General features: G+C 39.7%; 1 protein-coding gene across 4 annotated transcripts in view; it reads right to left on the reverse strand.

Annotated features, from left to right (window-relative positions):
* The window catches only part of SPAG17 (sperm associated antigen 17), a 163016-nt gene that overhangs the window by 50025 nt on the left and 89145 nt on the right, over window positions 1–23846 (reverse strand). For all 4 annotated transcript variants that reach the window (XR_016021765.1, XM_088799522.1, XM_088799521.1 and 1 more), the window contains exons 19-28: window positions 22948–23129; window positions 21278–21369; window positions 17431–17673; window positions 16365–16476; window positions 14091–14249; window positions 12902–13015; window positions 8398–8573; window positions 6283–6400; window positions 3419–3597; window positions 1266–1425 (exon numbers count right to left, since the gene is read on the reverse strand). Coding sequence is in view for 3 of the 4 variants with exons in the window: in XM_088799522.1 (XP_088655648.1) it covers window positions 1266–1425; window positions 3419–3597; window positions 6283–6400; window positions 8398–8573; window positions 12902–13015; window positions 14091–14249; window positions 16365–16476; window positions 17431–17673; window positions 21278–21369; window positions 22948–23129 (1535 nt within the window). In the remaining variant the exon portion in view is untranslated. The remainder of the gene's footprint in view (window positions 1–1265; window positions 1426–3418; window positions 3598–6282; window positions 6401–8397; window positions 8574–12901; window positions 13016–14090; window positions 14250–16364; window positions 16477–17430; window positions 17674–21277; window positions 21370–22947; window positions 23130–23846) is intronic.

The following is a 23846-nucleotide window of genomic DNA, read 5'->3' on the forward strand; positions in this document are numbered from 1 at the left end:
ATATTATATTGTGGTGAGATGTGTGAAAGTGACAAAAAAGATGAAATCTTAGTCTCCAATCATTAAAGCCCTATGAGAAATTGAGAAAAAATTGTAATGAATGAGAGAGAGACAGTGTGATGTAGGAGTTAGTTGCCCAGACTCAAATACCAGCTCTACCACTTACCAGTTGAGAGACCTTGAGGAAATTACTTAATCTCTCTGGGTCTCAATTTCCTCCTCTGTAAATGGGGATTATTAAAATATATACCGCACAGGGTTGCTGTGAGGATGAGCTGATTTAATGTTTTAAAGTATTTAGAATTGGGACTGAAACACACACATCTCCTACATATAAAGAGTTCTTAAAAATTAATATGGAAATTATGAACATTGCAATAGTCAACAAAATAAAGACGTATTTATTTAAATAAAGCATGACTAAAAAATTCACAAAGCAATACGCATCCTTAAATGTTTAATCTCACCAGGAATCCAAGAAATGCAAATCAACATAACAGGATGCATTAATTGTTTATCAAAGTGAGTCAGATGAAAAGAATGGCAGGGTATGCGGAAGAAGACATTTTCGCCCTGTGCTGAGGGATGTAATTGGAAATGTCTCTGAAGGGGTGAAATCGCTAAGTTTATAATTTAGATGATGGCTGACACTGTTGACTGCTTACCCAACTGTTACCCACCTTCTTTCCCCCTACTAGTAGCGATCATCTCCTGAGAGAAAAGTCAAAAGCATCTGATACGATTTTCCCAGCCCAAGTCTCTGGTCAAGCCTAGTCAATGAGACATGAGGGGAGGTCGGCTGGGGTGAGGGTGGGGGGCCCAGTGGAGTCTGAAAATTCTTTCCTTCCTGATAAGATACTTCAAAGCTCTGTGTTCAGCTCTTTCCTCTCTGTTTTGCAAATTATTCCATGAGGACCTCATGCCTGGAGCAGACCTGGCCTTCTCGGAACTGAGGAAAATGTCCAGAGAACCAGAGAGACGCCTGCTCAGAACCTTCACACTGATAAGCTCAACGAACCCTAAAACAATGGCCCAGGCATTAGAGCTAATGCTGTGTAGGAGTATGAAATGACATATGAAAATGGTCCTTGTTCCTTACTAAGAGACAAAAGCAATTCATGAAACAGTGCAATTAAAATTCATCTATGCACATGTGAATACATATAAATGTTCATAACAAGAAGTTTAATAATGATGAGATCAAACATTTATTAAGCATTTGAACTTATTAAATCCATTATAAATTGAGAGGTTTTGGTTATTACCTTTCTTTGTGATGATAATATCTGACTGTGCTATTTCGGACTTTTGCTGGGAAGCTGAGGCCTGCAGGTCCCCACTAGGAGGGCTTGTGGGCGCTTCCGCAGGCGGACACACAGGCCCGGAATCGGGACTAGTGCTAACGGCACCATCTGCAAAGAGGATCTGAAGGAAAAGCAAAAGTTTAGCGTTCTAGGAAGCAAGGAAGAGAATGGTTAACAACACTGTGAGTCAAACTGAAATAAGTTCAAAATAACCCAGAGACGCGCTATTTGCGGACTTCCAGACACAGCACCGCAGAGCACTTCCTTCAAGGGGAGCATTGGAGCTCGGCGACAACAGCTTGAGAACCAGCACAACTGTATCACTTTGTTTTCCATTTACCTTCTACTTTCTTTTGCTTTTTACTTCCTGTCTTTTGTTAGGTTGACTTGTTCTATGCTTTCCTTTATTTACCCTTCCCTTATGTGGTCGGGAAATTACCCACTGTTGCAATTTTTCTAAGGACTACATTTAAAACTTCACCACATATTTAAATGTTTACCTTCCCTCGGGATCTATCCAGTATGTATGGGTCCATCACCTGTCCAGGATCAGTACTGACAGCCGCCACGTAAACTTGACTGGCAGTGCTTCTGACGAGACGTCTAATGTCCATCTCAGTCTTATTCTTTCATAGTAACTGGTTTCTTTGGGAAGCTTTTGGGATTGTCTACCTGTGCAGCCCTAAAATTGCACCGTGATGTATCTAAATGACCTTTTAGAAATAATTAGTATCAATCCTGATGGGTACTTGGCTGTCCTGTTTCATCTGAAGTTTTTGTGTGTGTTTTTTAAACTCTAGGCAAATTTACTACAGTATTCCTTTTATTATTTACCCCCTTCATTGTCACTATTTTGCTCTTCTGGAAATTCTGTCCTACAGATCCCTTTTCCAGGTCTCCTAACGTTCCTCTCCCTCATAACCACCCACCCCACCACCCCAATCTTTCACAATTGTTATTTTGATATCTAAGAACTTTTCATTGCTTTACATAGCAACTTTAAAACATTGTTTTATGGGCTGTGAACCTCATATTTTTACCTATATTGCTTTTAATCACTTTCAATTTTTTTTTAGTTTAATGATTTCTGCTTATTTTTAGGGGCTATTTCTTTACTTTATTGAACTGTGTCCTTCCTTCATCAAGGTTGATGCCTGTTGGGTGTGTGGTCCTATTTCTCACTGAGAATGCCTTTTCACTTCTTGGTGGTGCCGGCGGTGCGCTGCCTGGTCATGGTGCTCCTCCCTGTGATGGGGGAGGGACAGGGCAAGGCATACGGCCTGCAGATTATGCTTTCTGGTTCCCATCCCCCAGGGCAGTGCCCCAGGTAGTGAGTTACCTGGGCCGCCGCACTGATATCCGAGTCCAGAGCTCCATCGGTAACCTTCATTGGAACTCTCATTTTTTATTTCGCTGCAGGTTTCGTGTGTGTGTGCGCGCGTGTGTGTGTTTTAAATGTTGTTCTTCTTTCTCCCTCAGTCTGAGCCCATTTGAGCCCATTTGCATTTTCTAGGAATTCTCCCAATCTTCTGATCCACGGATGACAGAATTTGTTGTTCTCCAGTACTGTTATGAATTTGCTATTTAAAAGTATTTTTCTATTATTTTAAGATGTTTGGAGAAAGAAGAGGTCAGCACTGTGTTCAGCCTGTAATCTTGGCTCTTGTGTAGAATTACAAGTTTATTTGTACAGTGTGTTTTCTTCTAACTACAGTGGTACCTCGGTTTTCGAATGTAATCCGTCTGGAAGACCATTCGAGTTCTGAAACGTTCGAAAACCGAGGCACGGGTTCCCCATAGAAAGTAATGCAAAATGGATTAATCCGTTCCAGTCCTTTAAAATCAACCCCTAAAACTGCAAATTTAGCATGAATTTTACTATCTAATGATACCATAGATCCATAAAATTTATGGCATTCGTGAACCGAAATATTTGTTAATGGAGACGTTCGAAAACCGAGGTAGCACTGTATATGATTCATTGTCATTTTAAAGTGTCATTCCATTTTCAAAGGAGTTGTTCCTCTTCCGTGTCACAGCACTGTTCCTCACCCGTAGCTCGTTTGTCTTTCATGGTGCAGCAGGAGAGAGTAATTTCTCTAACAGTCCTTTACCTGTGTGGATCCATCCAGCATGTATTTGACAACAGTTCCTTGACTGGTAATAACTCTCGATGCCTCCTGCTCCATTGGGGGCATCACCGTTCTGTAGAACTCTTGGTGCGTCACCTTCTGGGGGTAGCTCTGTCGGACCATGATGTCCCAGGTGGGTTCCTCATCCATAACGTACTTATCTTAAAAACAACACAACACAAAACAAAACAGCCTAACTGAACTGGGCAATGCTGTGTGGCTGGGATTTTATCTTTTCGCCAATTGTTTTTTCATTCTTTTGTCTACATATGAATAATAGCTTGCTTCCGAGTATGACAGATGGCCCAGAGTACTGGTTCTTTGCTGCCTTTGTTACAGTCCAGTGTAGTAAATAAGGTCATCTACAAGCACTTAGTAAGTACCTTTTCTATGTACTTACTTTTTACTATGTATAAAGTAAGTACATAGAAAACCCAGGACATCTCAGGGCAAAATTAGGAAGGAAGCAGAATTATGCTGTTCCCTTCTCTCCCCATTGGTACTTTGCTCTCACCTTTGAGCAGCTCTCACCCCTGGATGCATACAATGCTCCCTTCCCTGGGGTCCCCTGGTTGCCTGGAGCCCCAGGGGAAGTCACTCACTCAGGCTTGCCCCTCCTAAATCATTCATCATCTTTCAAACTTAATATAGTCCCCTCATCTCTTACCATATCCAGACTAAACTCCAACCAAGGAGTAAAGCACATAAGAAATTCCTTCAAAAGAAGTACTATTATTGAGATTTTCTGGTACACAGCAGTAGGTTTTTACTAAATGAAGAATTTCTTCTTCTCAATTTATAAAGTGGTCTATTAACATGTAATGGTGGCATTTCAAGGACTATATCAGGTTGACAGGAAAATATTTTTGAATGAGGGATTCCTCTCAAGTGACAGAAGTGATAATCATGACAAAATGATAAACATTTATTGAGATGTTTCTATATGTTAAATGCTGTGTACATGCATTTTACTTCACCCATCTGAACAACCCTTTAACCCATCCCAACAACTAGCTTTCCCAAGTTCTCAGATGAATAAATGGAGTATCAGAAGGGTTTTAACTTCTCCAAGGTCACACAGCCAATAAGTGGCAGAGCTGGGACTTTAACGAGGTCTCTGTGCTTAACCATTTTTTTTTTATGCTGTACAAAAAACTACTGCTACAATGACCAAAACAAACAAACAAACAAACAAACAAAAAACCTAACTTTGGAATAATATGTTCCAGATTAGAAAGTATTTTCTCATTTAATATTTTTAACAACCCTGTTCAGTCTATGTTATTTCATAAAAGAAGAAACTCAGGTGGAGAGGGGTTACGATTTGTCAAGGTCACCCAGAAAAAAAACTGAAGTCGAATCTTGTTCTTCTTACACCACGTGACCCTCTCTCCCTATGTTCAAGGCTGACCCTTATGAAGATACTGCTATTTTGTTATTTATGTTGTACTTATGTTCAGATTTGAATTAGGATGTCCATAATATATGGAAGATTTAAAAAAGATAATGTGTTCCAGGTAGAGTCATAGACAGTAGTCCCTCCAGACATAGGATGAAAATATCAGACTAGATAATGAAAGTAACAGAAACAGCAAGTGAAACAAGTACTAAGCTGGGGTTTGATAACAGGACCACGCAAACAAGCAAACAAACAAAATGTCCTTGAGCTTGAAAACAATATCCCTTTCAGGACACTCAGAGCATCTTAAACTTTGGAAGACACTTAGTGGCCATCAGTCTTAGTAGCACACACAGTGGGTCCATCATGGAGAACCGGGATCTCTACGAAACCTTGGAAATAGAACCCCAGATCCATGGTCTATTTGATTAATTCAGAAAGCCTAGTGAAAAGCAAAATTCAGACAAAATAGATCAACGACAACATTTAGTTTCTGTTTGTTTGGCTGGCCAGTAAATACCACATTGAATCACTTTTATTAGGCATACTCTTTCCCTTTGATACACTTTTCCAATATGGTGTACATAAGGGAATTATAATAAAGAGGATATATGGTTGCGAAAAAAATCAGGATCCACTGACAGAACATTTATCAGATGAAAAAACATGGTCCTGAGACACTTAGTAATTGAAACGGCCATAGAATTGGCTAGAGGTCAAGTCCTAGTTCAGTGCTTACTTTGTTACAACTCTAATTCTAATGCAATCGTGAGTGTCCATTTAAGTAATATTCAAATTCAATCACCAATGTGGATGGCCCATCAGGTTAATTAAAGATGTCTCCAACTTGTCCTTATTTACCTATCTTACTAGTGTAGGGGCCATGTACAGAATCAGTAGAAATAACAGACTCCATAAAGTTACGTACTGACACACCTGGGAACGAGATGGATTTCTTCATCCATTTAACCTGCACGTATGTCTACCTCCTTTATGCTCACTGCCCTTTGTTTTGATGAGACCAGCAAAGTACTGAACTGTGGCCCTTTGTAGAGGTAGGAAGACACGGCCACACAGTGTTGTTCAGAGCACTTGCTCTGCCATCCCTGACCCACGAATGACATTTTATCTCTGCCACTTAGGACTTGAGTGACCATGGACAAGTTGCCAAACCTTCTGAAGCCTCCACTGCTTTTTTTTGTAAAACGGAATTGCTAGGCCTTCGCATATAGTAGTTGTTTTTTGTCAGGTATGGTGAGTATTTAAATAGTGTGTACCCGTCGTCAGTGCTCCAAAAATGGTTGTTATAATTATTATTAGTCTCTTGTTCATTATCAACAAGTCTGTTTCACTGGCAGGAAAATAAACAATGCCAATGGTGATGTGACTGCTTTTGATACGACCTTTTCTCTCTTGCCCCCCCGGCCCCACCCCACCTGGCACTCACCTGGAGACTCCTGTCCGATGAAGGTCACTACGAGCCCACTCGGGCAGGACACAGTCAGGTTTTGGAAGGTGGGGACATACACAGTCTCCTGTAAAACAGGCTCTGGTTCGACTTCTTCCTGTAAATAATTTAACACGTGAATAATTGTGTGTCATGTTCTAAATGAGTTCTTGATGGATTCTGACAAAGCAAGAACTTGCTGCGTGGTTAGGATGTGACTTACCCAGGACTAGTGGGCCCTGTAACAAAGCCTGAGAGGATGCAGGAGTCTCCACCTTTGTGTGATTTATATCCTGCTGTAGAATGGTGCACAGGCATGTGAAACAGTTCAGAAGTAGTACCAAACGGCTGGCACATCTTCCTCAGAAAAGGGAGTTGTCCAAGTTAATGACAATACTGAGGAAAGGACCATGGACTTGGGGCTTGAATTAGGCCTTGAGAGATGCCTCTGTTTGCATGGGTAGGTCTCAGGCAGACCAATGTCCCCACTACCTTCTTTGTGTGATTCTTGAGTTTTGGATGGTAGAGACACTATGCTATTAGATACATGTCCTTATTTTTCTATAATGAGCATGCATTGCTTTTGTATTAAGTACAAACAATAAAAGAAAATAACAGACAATTGAAAGGTTATTTATAAATCAATGATGCTTTGAATGTGTCTACTTAAAAATCCTAATTCATTTTACGCTAACTATGCCTGAATGCCTTTGGTTACGTGTGCTTCAGAATGAAAGTTACATGGTTACTTCCAACCAATCCCTAATGATAATCATTTCAGTTTTCCTGACTGACTCTCTTTTGTTAGCCACTGATATTATTTCAATTGCTCTCCCATCACTGGATCTTTAGTTTATTCTAACTAATCTTCTATTATGGATCATTTAGGTTGTCCTGCCTTTGTAACAGAGAATAAAATCTGAATAGTTAGCTGAAAATCAATAAAAAACACAAAGCAAAACTAAGAGGAGAAAGCTCATGAAATTTTATAAAATGAACAATAATGCTTAAAGATTGAACCTGCCATAACAAATCTATCATTACACACAAAACCAGTAATTAGCTCCATCTTTCCATTATTGTCAATTAAAAAAAAATGTTGGGTGAACCGATTGGCTTGCTATGAAACTGCTTTTGGACAAATCAATGAATGACCGGGAATTATTCTGTTCAACACTTGAACATTTTTAGTTAACAAAGGTCAAGCGTCCTGGCTTGAGAAAACTCATCTATGTAAATGTGGTGAAGAGGCCAAGTAACATTCAAACTCCATAATGTGTAAGGGGCCAGGGTCTGAAATCCAGGTCCCTGATCACTTTTTAACATTTATTTTTCTTCTCATAGTTGGGTATTTGTATATTATAAAACTGTACAGCTGTATTAGTAAATACCAAGAGTCAAGATTTGATCATGACTCTTCTTGAACCTCTTTTTATCTGTATTCTTCTATTAGGAAAATGGTTAGAGGCAAAGAAAGACAGAGAGAGGGAGAGAGGGAGAGAGGGAGAGAGGGAGAGAGGGAGAAAGGGAGGGAGGGAGGGAGGGAGGGAGGGAGAGAGAGAGAGAGAGAGAGAGAGAGAGAGAGAGAGAGAGAGAGAGAGATTCATTTGGAGAACAGTTGGAGCTAGAGCGTGGACTACTCTTTCACCAGAAGTGGGCTGTTTTTCAGTCTTGCTGAATTCTTGGAGCATCAATATCTCAGTCCAAGCCCATCAAATGGGAATGTTTCCACTGCTTAGAGATTCTCCTCCTCCAATCGTTGTTTATCTCAATGGAACTAAATAAAGTGTTTGAAATAAGGAATGGCAGGAAGTTGACCAACCGAAATAAAGGACACCCAAGAACCAGGGTGGAAAAAAGGTTGACCTAGTCATTGTGGGTTTAGAATGAATGACCTGAGACAGTGTGTATATGAGAATACGTCTTCTGGCGTGGGACCCCAACTCCTGTCTGCAAATCTCTTCTTGTCCATTCAGAATGGAAACTCCAAGGAACGTTAATGCACTGGCAGTGTACGCACTGGAATAACACTATTGGCATAACTCATAATTGTTTTTAAAGAGTTAACACGGAGGCAGAAGCAGGGTTTGGGGACCCACGACGAGGTCCACTCACCTTTCTTTCTTCTTCTTTTGGGTGCTCCTCTTCTTTAAGAGATTCTTTGGGTTTTTCTTTGCCTTTTGCTTTCCCTTTGCTTTTGGCTTGGGGGACAGGCACGATAACAGGAATTACTGTGGGAGTATGTGCTGAAGGGATGTTCAACATTGCTTCCAAATTAGGATCTTTATCCTCTGTAAGGAGAAAGAGAGAAAAAAGGAGGAAACAAGTAAATTAGACATTCATATTGGATCCATTTGTTCAGTTAAATTGACATCTCAAACATTTATAGAAGTTGGCAATAATTTTTACCTTGCTGAACATGATTTATCAGTTGGATAGATTTCAGGTGTAATGTAGTTGATTTGAAAATCAGGATTGTAGATAAAATATTTGAGATACTTAATACGATGATATATTTGATGGAATCATTACTTCATATGTTCTTGCCTCCCATATCTAGATTGTAAACTCCTAACGATAGGACAGTCTTCATTTAATTGAGACATATTTATGGAGAGGCTCTACTATGCCAAATGTTTGGAGCAGTGGGAAATAATGAAAAAAATATATAAAAGACCTTACGAGTCCAAAATAATCAAAATAAGAGCTGCACTCAAAGAGCTTCAACACAAAGACATATTAAGTAGGGACATAATGTGGCATAGGAACAAAGAAATTCAGAACAGAGATTACTTCTAGCTGAGATGACAAAAGAAGTTTTCTTGTAGAAGGCGGATTTTATTTGGGTTTTAAAGGATTGTCAGAATTCTAAAAGGAGAGCTCATCTGTGGAGGAATTATGTTGGAAGCTTCTGAGCACCCCCGCCATCTTGGATTCTGTTGTCCTCTGGGCTCCAGGATGACACTCCCACCTGCATCTCCTCTTACCTCTCTAGTCATTTTTTTTCTCAATCTCCTTCACCGATTCTTCCTCTTTTGTTAATCCCTTAAATGTCGTTAGGTCCCAGAGGTTTTTCCTTTATCATTACACAACAAATGTTCTCAGCTCTGGCTTCCCATGATAATTACTTATGGAATAACAAACAAACAAACAAACGAACAAACAAACCAAATCCGCTCAGGCCCCCACCTTGACCTAGTGAATCACACTCTCTGGGGATGAGGCCCAAGCATTTCTATCTGCGAAACATCATATGCGATTGTGATTCACAGCCTGGCCTGAGTATCTTGAGTAGATATATTAGAGCTGAGTGACCTCATTCACTATCAGGGATCCAACTGTCATCTACATGCTAATGACTCCAAAATTGACATCTCAAGGCCTGACCTTCCTTCCCAGCCCCAGGTCCATATTCCCAACTGCTTGTAGATGTCTCCTGGTTGTGGTACTGGAGACACGTCAAGCTCAATGAGTCTTTCCTCTCCCAAGCAGGGCAACCCTTCTATGTTCTCAGTCTCAGTTCATGCCAGGACTAGTCACGTACCTCATTTCCCAAGTTAGACACTGAGATCATTTGCATTTTCTCCTTTCGACTCACCCTGTACATCCAACCCGTCACCAAGACCTCGGCAATTTCTCTCAAGTCAGGCCCCTCTATCTATTCCTAGCACCTGAGCACAGATTCTCTATCTTGTGCTTGATTTTTCGCAGCAGTTTCCTAACTGGTATCATGGCTTCTCCAATGCCACCGGTGGCTTTGGTTTTCCAAATGACCACTAAAATTATGTTCCTAAAGTAAAATCAGAGGTCCTAAAATAAGATCACGTCCTCTCCCTTCCCTTACTTAAAGACCTCTGCTGCTCACTAATCATAGAGGGCCCACCACGCTCACCTTCCTCCACTCCAGCCATACTCAACTTTTCATCTTCCCATAAAGGTACCATGCTTTTACACAACTGTGTGCTCATACCAGTGGTGCTTACTGTGTAGGATTCCCTGCCCTTGCTGTGAGGTCTGCATAGCTCCCACTCCTTTCTAAAGCCCCATCTCAGATGCTCGAGACCTTCTCTCGGAGGTCATTTCTGGCTGGCCCCAGGACTCTGTTTATACATAATTTCTAGCATCTATGCAGTCATTTCTCTATTTATGTTTTCTCTTCCCATTAGACAATGAGTGCTTTGACTATCTGTAGTACGGTTTTATTCATCTCAGTGGTTCAGTGAAAGCAAGTTGCCTGACCCATAGGAAGTACAGTATATAAATAAGTGAATGGTACCCAGTGACCGGCAGGTAGAAACTCCTCCCTCTCATCCCCATCCATGTACTTATTCAGGAAACATTTATTGAGTAACTACTATTATGCACCATGAATTGGGTAGCCAGTGATGAATGAGACTACAAGGAACCTATAACGGGTAGTTCGGATGGAGAAACCCTCAGGTACAATGTCGTGTGTGAAGTCTGTGACAGGGGAAGTGCAGAGCTCTATGGGAACCCGGAAGAAGGTCATCTAATACAAAGTAACTCCATACAACCTGCACTTTGGCTATACCGCACAGTCTGCCTTTCCATACATGTGTCATGTCTTTATGCCACTGAGCTTTTGCACGCATTATTCCTGGTGTCTAGAACTCCCTTCCTTTGATTCTTTCCTTAGGTAAGTCTCACTTACCTCCAAAGACCCAGTTCACAATCTACTGCCACTCGATCTGTGAAGCATTTCTCAGAACGAGTAACCTATAAGCTGAGAGCTGAAGGATGGGAGAAAGTTGAATTGTTGAAAATGGTGTATGTAGCAGAGAAAGTGTTCTAAGCAAGTGGCAGAGCACGAGCAAGAGGCCAGAGGTAAGAGAAAGCCTCATTCATTCAAAGAACTAAACGGCACAGAAAGACCAGGGTAGCGAGATGTGGAAACAACCTACACATCCTGGACAGAGGAATGAATAAACAAAATGTGGGATATGCTACATACAATGGAATACAATTCAGTTTAAAATAAGAAGAACATTCTGCAATGTGCAACAACACCGGTGAACCTCGAGGACTTCACACTAAGTGAAGTAAGCCAGTCACAGAAAGACAAACACCACGTGATTCCACTTATATGAGTTTTCTAAAACAGTCAAATTCATCGAATCAAAGAGTGGAATGGCAGTTGCTGGGGGCTGGGGGGAGAAAGAGATGGGGAGTTACCAGCAACGGGCAGAAAGGTGCCGTGAAGCAGCATGAATAAGCTTTACAGAGCTGTGTGTACGCAGTTAAGGGGGGGATTGGATTGGAAATTTGTTCAGCCATTAGCAGACAAAAGTTCTTAAATATGAGTATTATATGCACCCTTAAGGGATTTATAATATATTTTTTACAAAGATATGTCTTCAAGTTTTTTTTAACACACAGGAAGTAAAATATTACTTATTACCCACACTCTAAACATCTTCAAATGCAGTACTTAAAACTTGAAATTAGGAACATTTGTTTTCAATGGAATGATTGCATATTCACTTAACACGTTGCGTACGGATCATGAGAATCTTCACGAGGGATTTAAACCCCGCCGTACGCAACGTGTTAAGGAGTAAACCAAGAATATGGAAATCACCTGGGAAACAGCAATTACATAACTGATAGAGTAGATCATAAATATCTTAATCTAAATTAAGGACAACCTGTGATCAGAGGGAATGGGATTTTTTAGAGACTGTGTGACAATGAATTTTAATACATAATTTGTTAGGCACCCAATCCTTCTCCAAGTGCTGATTTAAAAACAAATCAAATACAAAATTAAAAGACAAAGCCCCAGACAAAGCAAAAAGATTAACAAATTTAATGGACTCTCTAACTCACTAGAATTCTCCACTATTTGGCACAAGATAATACACAAGATGACAATGATCCAGAAAAGCCACTACACAGTAAGACAGATAATTGGGTCCCATCATCAACACATAGTTTTAAGGCTATATAGCGTCGGGATCATCTTTTGAGTTTGCAACGCTTTCTTTTTTTTTAAATCTGTTGGGGTTAGATCCCTGTAAAACGCATGGGAACCCACAAGATTTCCTAATTAGTTCTTGCAAAGTGACATATTATTTTGTGGTTTGTAAGGAAATGGCTTCCAGTTGGAGAATTTGTTTATTAAAAGTGGGATAAAGAAATCCTTCAAGATGTCCAGTGAATGTCTCCTTTAAGACTAATGTTCTGAAGCTCATTGAGCAGTTCTGCAATGACAGGATCCATAAAAACTGGGTTCTGTAGAAAACCAAGAAGATTCCTTGGCAAATCGCGCTTTCCTTGGCACCAACTCACAGACTTATGTCCGTGGAATAGTTAACAAAGCTAACTGGAATATACATATGTGTGTAATATTATAATCTTATATGTATACGCGATTATAAGATTATAAAAACGCTGTTTTAAAGCACCGTTATTTTCTATGTATGAAAGATTAGATACACATACACGGACACACACGTGTATGTACACACACATACATGCCCACTCTTCAGGAAATGAGGGGCATTAAATCAGAACATGTTTATCAACAAGTGAGCGGCCTGAGGATGGGCAGACACCCTTGATCATGGGACACTTTTCCTTTCTGTTGCGTTCATCTCACCTGGCGCCATTCCACTTGACCCATAGTAACTTATTGAGAGGCAGATTCCATTTTCCAAAGTGGCAGAAAAAGATCCAAACTTGCTGACAGCTTTATTCTTTGCATTTGATTCTTCTGAAAGATAAAAGCGAATCAGGGACATTTCCATTTTATTAAAAAGAAATGTAAGCAAAAGTCAGTGCAAAGAGGAAATCACTTAAATATGTAAAAACATGACTATGATGAACTAAATTATGATATATATGTATACTAATGAATTAATATGAAATCATTGAAAATGCTTATTTTCAAAGATTTTTTTTTAATGAATAAGAAAATGCTCATGATGATAAACCATGAAAGAAATAACTATGAATAGTGGTTACTGCTGGGATGGTAGAATTACGGGCAACTGTTATTGTCTTTAAATGCTCCTATGTTTCCTAATATTTTATAATAAACCATATATTTTTCTATCAGGGAAAACAAAGAAAATGAATTTAAAAATGTCTGTGTTAAGTTCTTGGATATATTCAAACTTGTCAAACACTGTGGTCTTGAGTTTGGAAAACACTATGACCACAACTGAATTTATTAGTGAGATTTAGTTACTGACATTGTTACTAATCTGAGTCCAAAACATTTTATTTATGTGCAGGTACAACCAACATCACATTGGGCAGGAAGCAATGAAGTTCCCCAGGGGCTGCTGCCTGGAGACATTACCCAGTGTTGTCAGGAAGTTTCATGGTGTCTAATCAGTGGACATTCACTTGGAAGTCTCATCAACAAGCGGGAGAGACTCTCGTGTCCAAAGTGAGAAGATTTCTCTTGTCCTTGCAACTTAAGAAATTTGATACTACACGGAGAACCAAGTAATAGAGCATAGAAAGAAACCCCATCATTTGCAGAAAAGCGAAACCTTCGGTGGGAATCAATTAATGAGAACTTGACAAAAGTGCATAAACAAAATTCAGGCCGGAACGGACACCGCAGACTCGGTGTTGCTACATAAAGTCGGAGGCGACGTAGACTCCGTATGACAACTGGAATCGAGAGTGGGGTGCCCAGAGGGGACAAAACCAAGTAAGCCGCCCCCTGTAGATGGGTTACGGTATATACAATGTGTATACACGTTACATTGGGGAAAATGTGTACAGTCAGAAGGCGAAACCCTTAACCCCGTGACCACAGAGAAGCTGCTGCTCACCCATTACGAGATTCTGTTCTCCGGCTCTTTCTTCTGTCTCGTCTTCTGAAGCATAACCCTCTGCTTTGTTTCCCTTTCTCACGAGTTTCTTAGGGTCTTTCAAATGAATTATAAAATTGTGTTTGTCCTTCTGCACTTTCACTTTGATGAAAGTCGGACCTGGGAAGAGTCATGGGATAGAAGACGACGGGCTCACTATGGTGCCCAGTGAAGCTTGTTGACAAAACATCTAAATAATTGGCAGAGAACTCAAGCCAGGGAATGCAAATACACGAGCAAAGGGATGGTGGAATTCCGGGAATAAATGGCAGGTGGAGCAGAGAGATGCTGGTAGCCTGTACCCACATCTCAGATCAAATCACAGAAGAGAAAATCAGCTGGCTGAGGCTAACGTAGTCTTATACTCAACTCTATGCCTGATCACATGGGATGGTTCACCTGAAAGGGTTTTGAAACTTACAAAGAATTACATAAATGTTAGTCCCAGTAGTCAGTAGTAGTAGTAGAAACATCTAAGAATTAGCCTAACAATATATTCTCTCTTCTTAGTGTTCTGACTATTTTTGTCTCCTCTCTCAACTTTCTTCTTCTTCCCTTTTTAATCCAGCGTTTTCCTTTCAAGTTTGATTGAACTATCATCTCTGAAAATTGATAGGGCTAGGATAAAAAGACTATATTTACTATGAACCGTCTGAAACTTGTATATATTATATGCATACGCAAATCTTGATAAGAGCAAGAAATAATTACTGAAAACACTACTACAAACACCATCACAAAACTTGAGTCCAGTGCTTTTTCTCAGTTATATGATTTTGAGCTCCACTTTAATTTTTAACTGCTAATACTTGTACACTATACCCAGGGATGATATTCAAAATACTAAATACGAACACATATTCGTATTCGAATACACATAGAATATAAATAAATAAATATGCATACTTATATTAATAAAAATCTCTTTTATGTTTTGAAAAAGCATTTGACATGTTGTACCACAAACCATTCTTTAAATAACATGAATAACTTGCAGGATTTTTAATTTTAAATATCGTGGGCGTGACCCTTTGTTTGCTGGTGGCGGTTACTATCTAATGGTGTCATGATTTCACATAGGGAATAGCATCTAAGTCTTGCAATGATTTCCTCACCAAATTGATAGTCATTAGATGAAAGAAAGAGGGGGGGAGAGAGAGAGAGAGAAAGAGGAAGGAAGGAGAAAGAAAGATTGAGAGAGGGGGAAAGAGGGAGGGAGATGGAGTGGGCTGGTGTGGTAGGCGGGGTGTGGGGCTGGGAGGGGCCCGTTGCCTTGCTGGGGTACAGAATCTTATGGGTATTAAACAGGGTCCTGCTCACATTCCCTCCAAACTGACCACTTCACAGCTCTGAGAGACCACGGTGCTTAAACCCACATGAGGGGTCTTTAAAACACAGTAAAAATATAAGCCCTGTGCATTTGCACTTTGATAAAAGTTGGGCGCGCAAGACAGCTCTGATAGGTTCCGTGAGGAGAGACCTGTTCTCCCCTTGGAGTAATTAAGCACTTCCTTTAGGGCCTTTCCAGACCAGGTCTCTTCAGCTCATCTGCAAGCCCTCTTCCCACTTACAGACTTCTGAATCCAGAGGCAATGTCTCCAGACCTACGTAACTGGCTATCGGCAGCAGGCCCCCAAACCAGAAATACGTGCTCTAAACTCACAGCCTGCACTTGGCTTCTGTGACAACACTATATGTGTTGTAATTAATAGTATTAACTATTTGCTCATTGCAGTTACTACAGAGGGTGCCAAAAAAAATGTAGACACATTTTAAGAAAGAAAAAAAAACGTATTAAAAGTGGTAATATATATACCGATAACAAAAGAGGAATACAAGTCACGCTTGACTTCTGCAATTATAAGAGATGCTCAAAAGGGGTTACCAGCAGCATAATTTTAATACAGTTTTTTCCCCTTCTTAAAATATGTATACACTTTTTGGGCACCCTCTGTATTATACTATTTCCCAATGGTACAGAAAAATTTTAGTATTTTAACAACTGGAAAACTTGTCTTAGTGTGTCCCAGCTAACCTCTCAGCTGGCCTTGGAGAGTCAATTGTCACAGAGGAACGTAAAGTCTGAAAATGTGGAATGTGGCATATTCATGAATCGCAGTGGGCATGTCTGTTACCACTCTCACCACCTCTCACACCCAGGAGTGCAAGGGCCCAAGATGACCTGGAATGGGTTAAGTTCTTCCAAGCCATTAACCAGCTGCTTTCAAAATGTACCTTTTTCAAATGTTGTCTTTTCTACTTCAATCTGCCCTCCATCTGAAGGATACAGGTAGCAGTTTGTTCCTGAGATTTGGATGGGTACATCTCCCATATCATATCCATGAAACTAGAAGAGAACATTTCACTTTGAGTGTGGAACTGTAACTGACAATAATCTATCTACTCATCGCGGTGAGCCAATTAAAGTTGCCGTAAGTGTAATTTCTGCTAAATGGTTTGTCACTTGCAGGTTCAGAGACCAGTGTCCCTGTTATCTTTAGCACCTCCCTCCTGTCATGTTATAGCATTGGGCAGAATTAAAGGCGGTCCATGATTTTAAACTGGGTGTCTTGGAGCACTCTGACAACCCAGTGCAAGAAAAAATCCATTTCTCTTTCACTGGCTGTTCATTTTCAGTTTAAAGTGAACTGATCTATCGAATGGTATTGACGCTTACACTTTAGGTTATATGCGAAAGACGTTTTTCACTAAGAGTTACTATAGAACTCCCGTGGTTTTGATGCATGCTGAACTTGAGAACAACTGGCTTAAGAGTAGCAGCTGAAAGGGACAAGGGATGTTACATTTCTTTCCATGTTTCCCCCATTAGGTTTTACTCACAAAAACTGCTGGACGGAGAGATCGGCAAAGGGAAGGTTTTGCAAAAACACACAAGCAAAAACACGGGTGCCTAGTAGCGAAAGGAAACTGAATGTCCCCAGCACGTCCTGTCATCTGAGACAGAGCAAGCCACCCTTTGTGTCCACTTTGACGTATCGCAGTTGCTTATTTACATAAACCTAAAAATGCTGTTGTGTCAAGTTTCCACCTTTACCGCCCTTGGTAACCTAGCCTCACGGGCACTCAGGAAAAAAAATAAAACTGATTGGATACAAAGAAGGTGCTTGGTCTCAGAGGGTGGGATATGGGTGGGAGGTCATCTAAACCAGAAGAAAGCCCACGACCAGCTGACCATCCGTGGTCATAGGGAAGACTGGGAACCCAGAGTTTCCAAAGTAGCTGTGTTTTCCCAAAACAATCATTAACGACCCAAGAAAGCTTTCAAGAAAATTGGTTTTACCGGGTAAACTGTCTCGGGTTCTGGTTGCTGGACGGGCTCCTCTGGCACTACGACTTCCGGGATCTTGATTTGCTCTTTCGATTTCCCATTGGAAACAGACCTGGTCTTCACAGTCCTACTATCGTCTTTCTGTCCGTTGTCCTTGCCTTTCTTTTTACCAGCTTCCTTGCTCTTCTTTTCTGCTTTCTTCTCTTCCTTTAAGCGTTCCTCTTCTGCTAATCGATCTTGTTCTTCTTTCCAGGCCTGTAAACACATTTTACAAATGTAACAGGATTTTGGAAACAAATTATATCCCATTTGGATCCATTTGGGAGAATATTTCACATAATTTTTGGAAATGTTATCTGACAATTTAAAATACTTAACTAGAAACCTTGCGGTCATCCATGATTCCCTTTCTCGCACCCAACTTCTGTGTATTAAACCTGCCCATTGTCTTCAGACATCGCTCTTCCCTTCAACTTTTTCTCTCACTATCTGTTGCAATTTTCTTTAGTTCAGGTCTTTTTATCTTTAGCTTGAACTACTGCATTGGCCTCTTAGCTGGTCTCCCTGCCTCTATACTTTTCAACATTAGTCCAATCCCCAATTTAGGTCCTAAACGTGGTTAATCAGCAATATGGTAGCCTAGATGTCCAAAGAAACATCCTTGGCATAACATTTTTTAAACTTATGGATAAAGTATAAAAATCATCATTGTAATGCTTAGCAGCCAAGTAAAGAATATGAGAAAACACTAATTCAGTGAAGGAGGTGAGCACTGAACACAGCAGTTTCCCAGGGGTATCTGCCCATCCCAGGTCGCCTAGAACTTAGGTTTTCTTTTTTTTAAATTTATTGGGGTGACAATTGTTAGTAAAATTACATAGATTTCAGGTGTACAATTCTGTATTACATCATCTATAAATCCCATTGTGTGTTCACCACCCAGAATCAGTTCTCCTTCCATCACCATATATTTGATCCCCCTTACCCTCATCTCCCACCCCCCACCCCCCTTAGCCTCTGGTGAACTTAGGTTTTCATGGCTTATGAAGACGAGAGACATAACCAGGGAGATTAAATCAGAGACCTCTGAACAGATCAGGTATTTTAAAAAATGACACTGTCACTTGGTGAACTAGAAAAAAAATCTTTTAAATTAAAAGAGAAACTTATTTAAGTATAGTTGGTATACAATCTTATATTGGTTATACAGTGTTTCCCCAAAAATAAGACCTAGCCGGATAATCAGCTCTAATGCAATGCATCTTTTGGAGCAAAAATTAATATAAGACCTGGTATTATATTATATTAATTATATTATATTATACCCAGTCTTATATTAAAATAAGACCTGGTCTTATATTAATTTTTACTGCAAAAGACACATTTGAGCTGATTGTCTGGCTAGGTCTTATTTTTGGGGAAACACGGTATTAGTTTCAGGTGTACAAGTATAAAACAGTTATTCAATATTTCTATACCTTACAATGTGATCACCTCACTAACTCTAGTAATCATCTGTCCATGTAAACTTATCACAGTATTATTCACTATTAGGTTGGTGCAAAAGTAATGGCAGTTTTTGCAATTATTTTTAACCTTTTAAACCACACACACACACACACACACACACACACACACACACCCCACATCTTCTTTATCCATTCATCTATCGATGGACACTTAGGTTGCTTCCATATCTTGGCTACTGTAAATAACGCTGCAAGGAACATAGGGATGCATATATCTTTTTGAATTAGTGTTTTTGTTTTCTTTGGATAAATAACCAGAAGTGGAATTGCTGGGTCATAAGGTAGATCTATTTTTAGTTTTTTGAGGAATCTCCATACTGTTTTCCACAGGGGCTGCACCAGTTTGCTGTCTTACCAACAGTACATGAAGGTTCCCTTTCCTCTACATTCTCGCCAATACATGACCAAGTGGCATTTATACCAGGAATGCAAGGGTGGTTCAACATCCGCAAAACAATTAACGTGACTCATCACCTCAACAAAACCAAGGATAAAAATCCTATCATTACCTCAATAGATGCAGAAAAAGCATTTGACAAAATTCAACATCTGTTTATGATAAAAACTCTCAACAAAGTGGGCACAGAAGAATTGTACCTCAACTTGACAAAGGCTATCTCTGACAAGCCCCCAGCTAACATCATGCTCAATAGTGAAAAGCTGAAAGCTTTTCCTCTAAGATCAGTAACAAGACAAGGAGGCCATTCTCACTATTATTCAACACAGTACTGGAAGTCCTAGCCACAGCAATCGGATAAGAAATAAAAAGCATCCAAGTAGGAAAGGAAGAAGTAAAACTGCCACTATTTGCAGATGACATGTTACTATATAGAGAAAACTCTAAAGAATCCACCAAAAACTTAATTAGTAAAAGAATTCATTAAAGTAGCAGGATACAAGGTTGATATACAGAAATCTGTCACATTTCTATACACTAATAACGAACAATCAGGAGGAGAAAGGAAGAAAACAATCCCATTCACAGTCACATCAATAAAATACTTAACCAAAGAGGTGAAAGACCTCTACTCTAAAAACTATAAGGCAATGAAGAAAGTGTAGAAAACAAAATCTTGTCCCAGGGAGAAAGACCATGGATTCCAGCCTGCTTCCTTGGCCCTGAGTTACAATGGGTGGGGTGGAGGAAAAACTCTCCCCTGAGAACTCCTAACCACAAGCCTGTCCTTACATAGATTTCTGGCCAAAATGTTCATTACCCTAAAACTTTATCCTAAAAATGTTGTGGGTTGGTGTGAGCTCACAAATGAAGATCACAAAACATGAGGAGGTAAGTCAAAATCAACAACCTAAAAAAGAAACAGACTGTAAAATTGTATCTGCAAAGGCCGCAGATATTGGAATTATCAAATAGAGAATGTAAGTATTTTAATATGCTTAAATAAAGAGAAGGAAGTATCAAAAGTATAAGAAACAGAGAGTATCAAAAATAACAAGGTGATTTTGAAAGCCCTCCTAGAAATTGAACAGAACTTTTGAAAAGGCAGTTTTTGAAGAGATAATGGCTGAGATAAGTCCAGAGTTGATGAAAACCACTAATTCTAACATTCAGAATGGCCAATGAAACAGAAGCAGGAAGTAACGGGTGTGCTGGACCCAGCTCATATCGACTTCAAAGAGTTTATTATTAAATTTTTAGGAATTTTGCAAGCTGGTTAACCACACCATTATTAAAAATTAAAATACATAAATGGACAATTAAATAACATTTTAAAACAAAGGTAATAAATGCTCAAAACCTACCACCTTCTTAATTATTTTGTTACATTTCACTGTTATCTATGCTCTTCAGGTTATGTCAATTGTATCTGTACCATAGAAATATAATATAATGGTGTGCTACTGTATTTTGCTTCCAACTCCGTATCAGCCATGTGGGAGTAATTATATTACAGATATCAACAAATGCTACAAATCAGGGATTGACTATTGATTATCTAGACTTACGAAAGTGGTGGAGAAAAGGTTAATAATGCAGAGTAAATTTAAAAGTGTGTCATGTTTGGAGCTGCTACATTGTAACTACCACAAAAAATTTGAGAAAATATTTTTCCAGTATTTAAAGCTATTACCTAATTCAACAAAGAGGTTGTTTATGTCACTGATAAATGAGGGAGACATACCCATTTGTTCTCGACTTTTATCTTACTTGTTCACGTACACGAGAATATTAATCAACATTCATATTGGAACTACACTTGTGTGTCACTTGTAACCAAAAGATCATTTCCTGTTACACCACACGAACTCTCTATCCCAAAATAATATTGTATTTGTGATTACTCGGTGTCATTTGTATTTCCTTGGATTACCTTGAGAGAGCCTTCTAAAATGAAAGGAATCTTTTCCTTCTCTTTTTCTTTTTCTGGATCTATTATCTCTGCTTTGCTTATTCCTTTGTTACCTGTAACCAGAGAAGATTAAACTTCTTAGCAATGCCCTAAAATAAAGTTTCAAGAAGGTCCAAATATCTGGGTTGTAGGGGACCGCAAAGGCTATCAAATTGAACTCCCCATGCGTTCATCTCTGAATTCTTTCCTGTCACTTCCAGAGTGGGCATCTGAAGTGGAAATGAGCCCCTTCAGGTATGAAGAGCTTGCAGCCAATGGAGGCAGTGTGTTCTATTCCCAGCATGTTAAGACTTTGAAGCTTTTATCGAACTGGACTCTCTCCCTAGAGCTTTAACCTAATCCACCCTAATGTACCCGCTAAAGACCACACAGAACAAACTTGACTTTTCCTTCCATACTGAAGCCCTCCTCTTGCCACTGTAGTCCTTCTGTTTGGAAGATTTACATCTTTCCTGACTGGAGAGGACTCAAACTGAATGCAATACCTACTGGGTGGATTTCAATCCCAAACTGACCATTTTCTGGATTTCCTCAGGCACCTAGACAGTTGTTAAGCTTTTGGTTCTGTTCAGAAGCAGAATCAAGGAAAGGCAGTCAAACCCACATTTTTTTTTCCCTGCTAATAGACAAGTGTGTCCCTGACCCAACTGTGAGAGGGGGGCCCTACCTCTTGTTTATACAGTCCCATCCGTTATTCCGGGTCCTAAGTGGGTTCCCGCTGAGCCCCTATTAGGAGGAAGGCCCAGCTGATGGCAGGTTATACTATACAGCCATTTTGGTGGACGGGGAATGACTCAGCATCAACTGGGTTTTCTAAGTTCTGTTTTAGAATGAAGCCAAGCACACATTCCGTTGGTAACCGATGAGGTTACAAAACCTTTGGAAATTATCTAGCTTTGCTTCTTTATGAGAAATCACTCGCAAGTTTGGCTATTAGAAATAATGAATGTTATTAACATGGAGTCCATTCTACTTGAACAAACCTAGTGAAATATCCTTATTTTCCAGATGAATTACTTCATTGTCTCACTTTCCTATCAAGTATCTTTCCTCTCTTTGTCATCCTGTTCTCCCTTTTCCCGATAGCATCAAAACCATGGAAATTAACAACAAAAACAAAGATATGATCCAACATCCTGTCAAGGCCAAGCCACAGGCCCCCAAGGGTCCCCCTTTCCCTTTATTTTTAGATTCCTACCCTGCGGTTAGTCTTGGGACCCTTCTGTTGGCTCTTCTAAGGAAGGACCTGTTTTAATCTCACTTTTAGAATCCATCATTATTCTAATGGAGACAGACTGGCTGTGAATTGACCTCAGACATTGTCAACAAATCTTAGATCACTGAACCTGTCAATCTACCAAAATACAGCCATCTGGCACGTCCCTAACATCACATGTGATCTGCACAACCAATCAACTCTCCCAGATCTGGCAGGGGGTGCGGTCAGTATCCCACTCAGCTACCATCTCGCCATATTTGGAAGGCAGCAATTCTGTTTTTTAGAGGAAGGGAAGTGTCACTGGAATTTTGTGGGCAACTCCTTTTAATCCTGAAACAGTCACAGTCTTGATTAAATTAGGACATAGGAGAATGTCTTTGGACTTTCTGTGTAAGTTTCGCAGCTTCCTTACTTTTAGATTTTTTTAAAGAATTAATTTTGCCAGGAGAAACAATTTTGGCACTAGCAGAAGATTTCAATTCCAGCTCAGCCTTGGTCTTAGCGATTTCCTCAGCCATTTTAGATTCCTGATATATAGCTTCTTCTTTTATGATCCAATCTTGAATGAATTTTGTAACAAGTTCCAAATAATTCCTTTTAAAAAGCCAAGAAGAGCAGATGACAATATTAGTTGAAGTCAATAAACATTTAACATAGACTGCGCAAGTGAACTTTCCAAAATGAACTGATCCTAAGTTACCCGTGTAACAAATGTAATAGACTCAGCTATATCCTAGATGTATTTTGTGCAAAGTAGTCAACTACAAATATCCAGTGAGCATGTGAAAAATGCCCAACCAACTTCATTCACAATTAAAGACATGTAAGTTTAAAAATGAGGTATTTTCACCCAAGCCAAGGATTAAAGTTGGATAATACCAAGAGTTGATACCAGTTTGGAGAAAGTCAGTCTCAGCTCTGTGAGTTGGTGAGTGATATGGTACAATCTCTTTTGGGGGCAATTTTATAGCAAAATAGAAACTCTTTCCATTGATCATCAGCTAATTGACTCACTGGATTAATGGAAATGCTCCAGTCCTGTTATAAAATTTACTGGCCCTAAATACCATGCCCTAAGCTGCTCCTGCATTTATGCTCACAGCAGCGAGATCTTGCTTACCAGCAGTCGTATTTGTTCCCAAACCCATTCATTCTATTTATACTGATTATTGTAATTATTTTTAACTAAATGTTATGTTTACTTACAACATATGAATGTCCAGAGAGAGTTGTTTCTGAGGAAATGAGTTGAAATATTTAGGTTTGACGAGAAAGATTAGTTAAACTGTGTGAAAATGAGGCCTAAAGTTT

The sequence above is a fragment of the Rhinolophus sinicus genome, chromosome 7 (assembly GCF_057876585.1).
Source record: "Rhinolophus sinicus isolate RSI-liver-muscle chromosome 7, RSI-T2T, whole genome shotgun sequence".
NCBI lineage: Eukaryota > Metazoa > Chordata > Mammalia > Chiroptera > Rhinolophidae > Rhinolophus > Rhinolophus sinicus.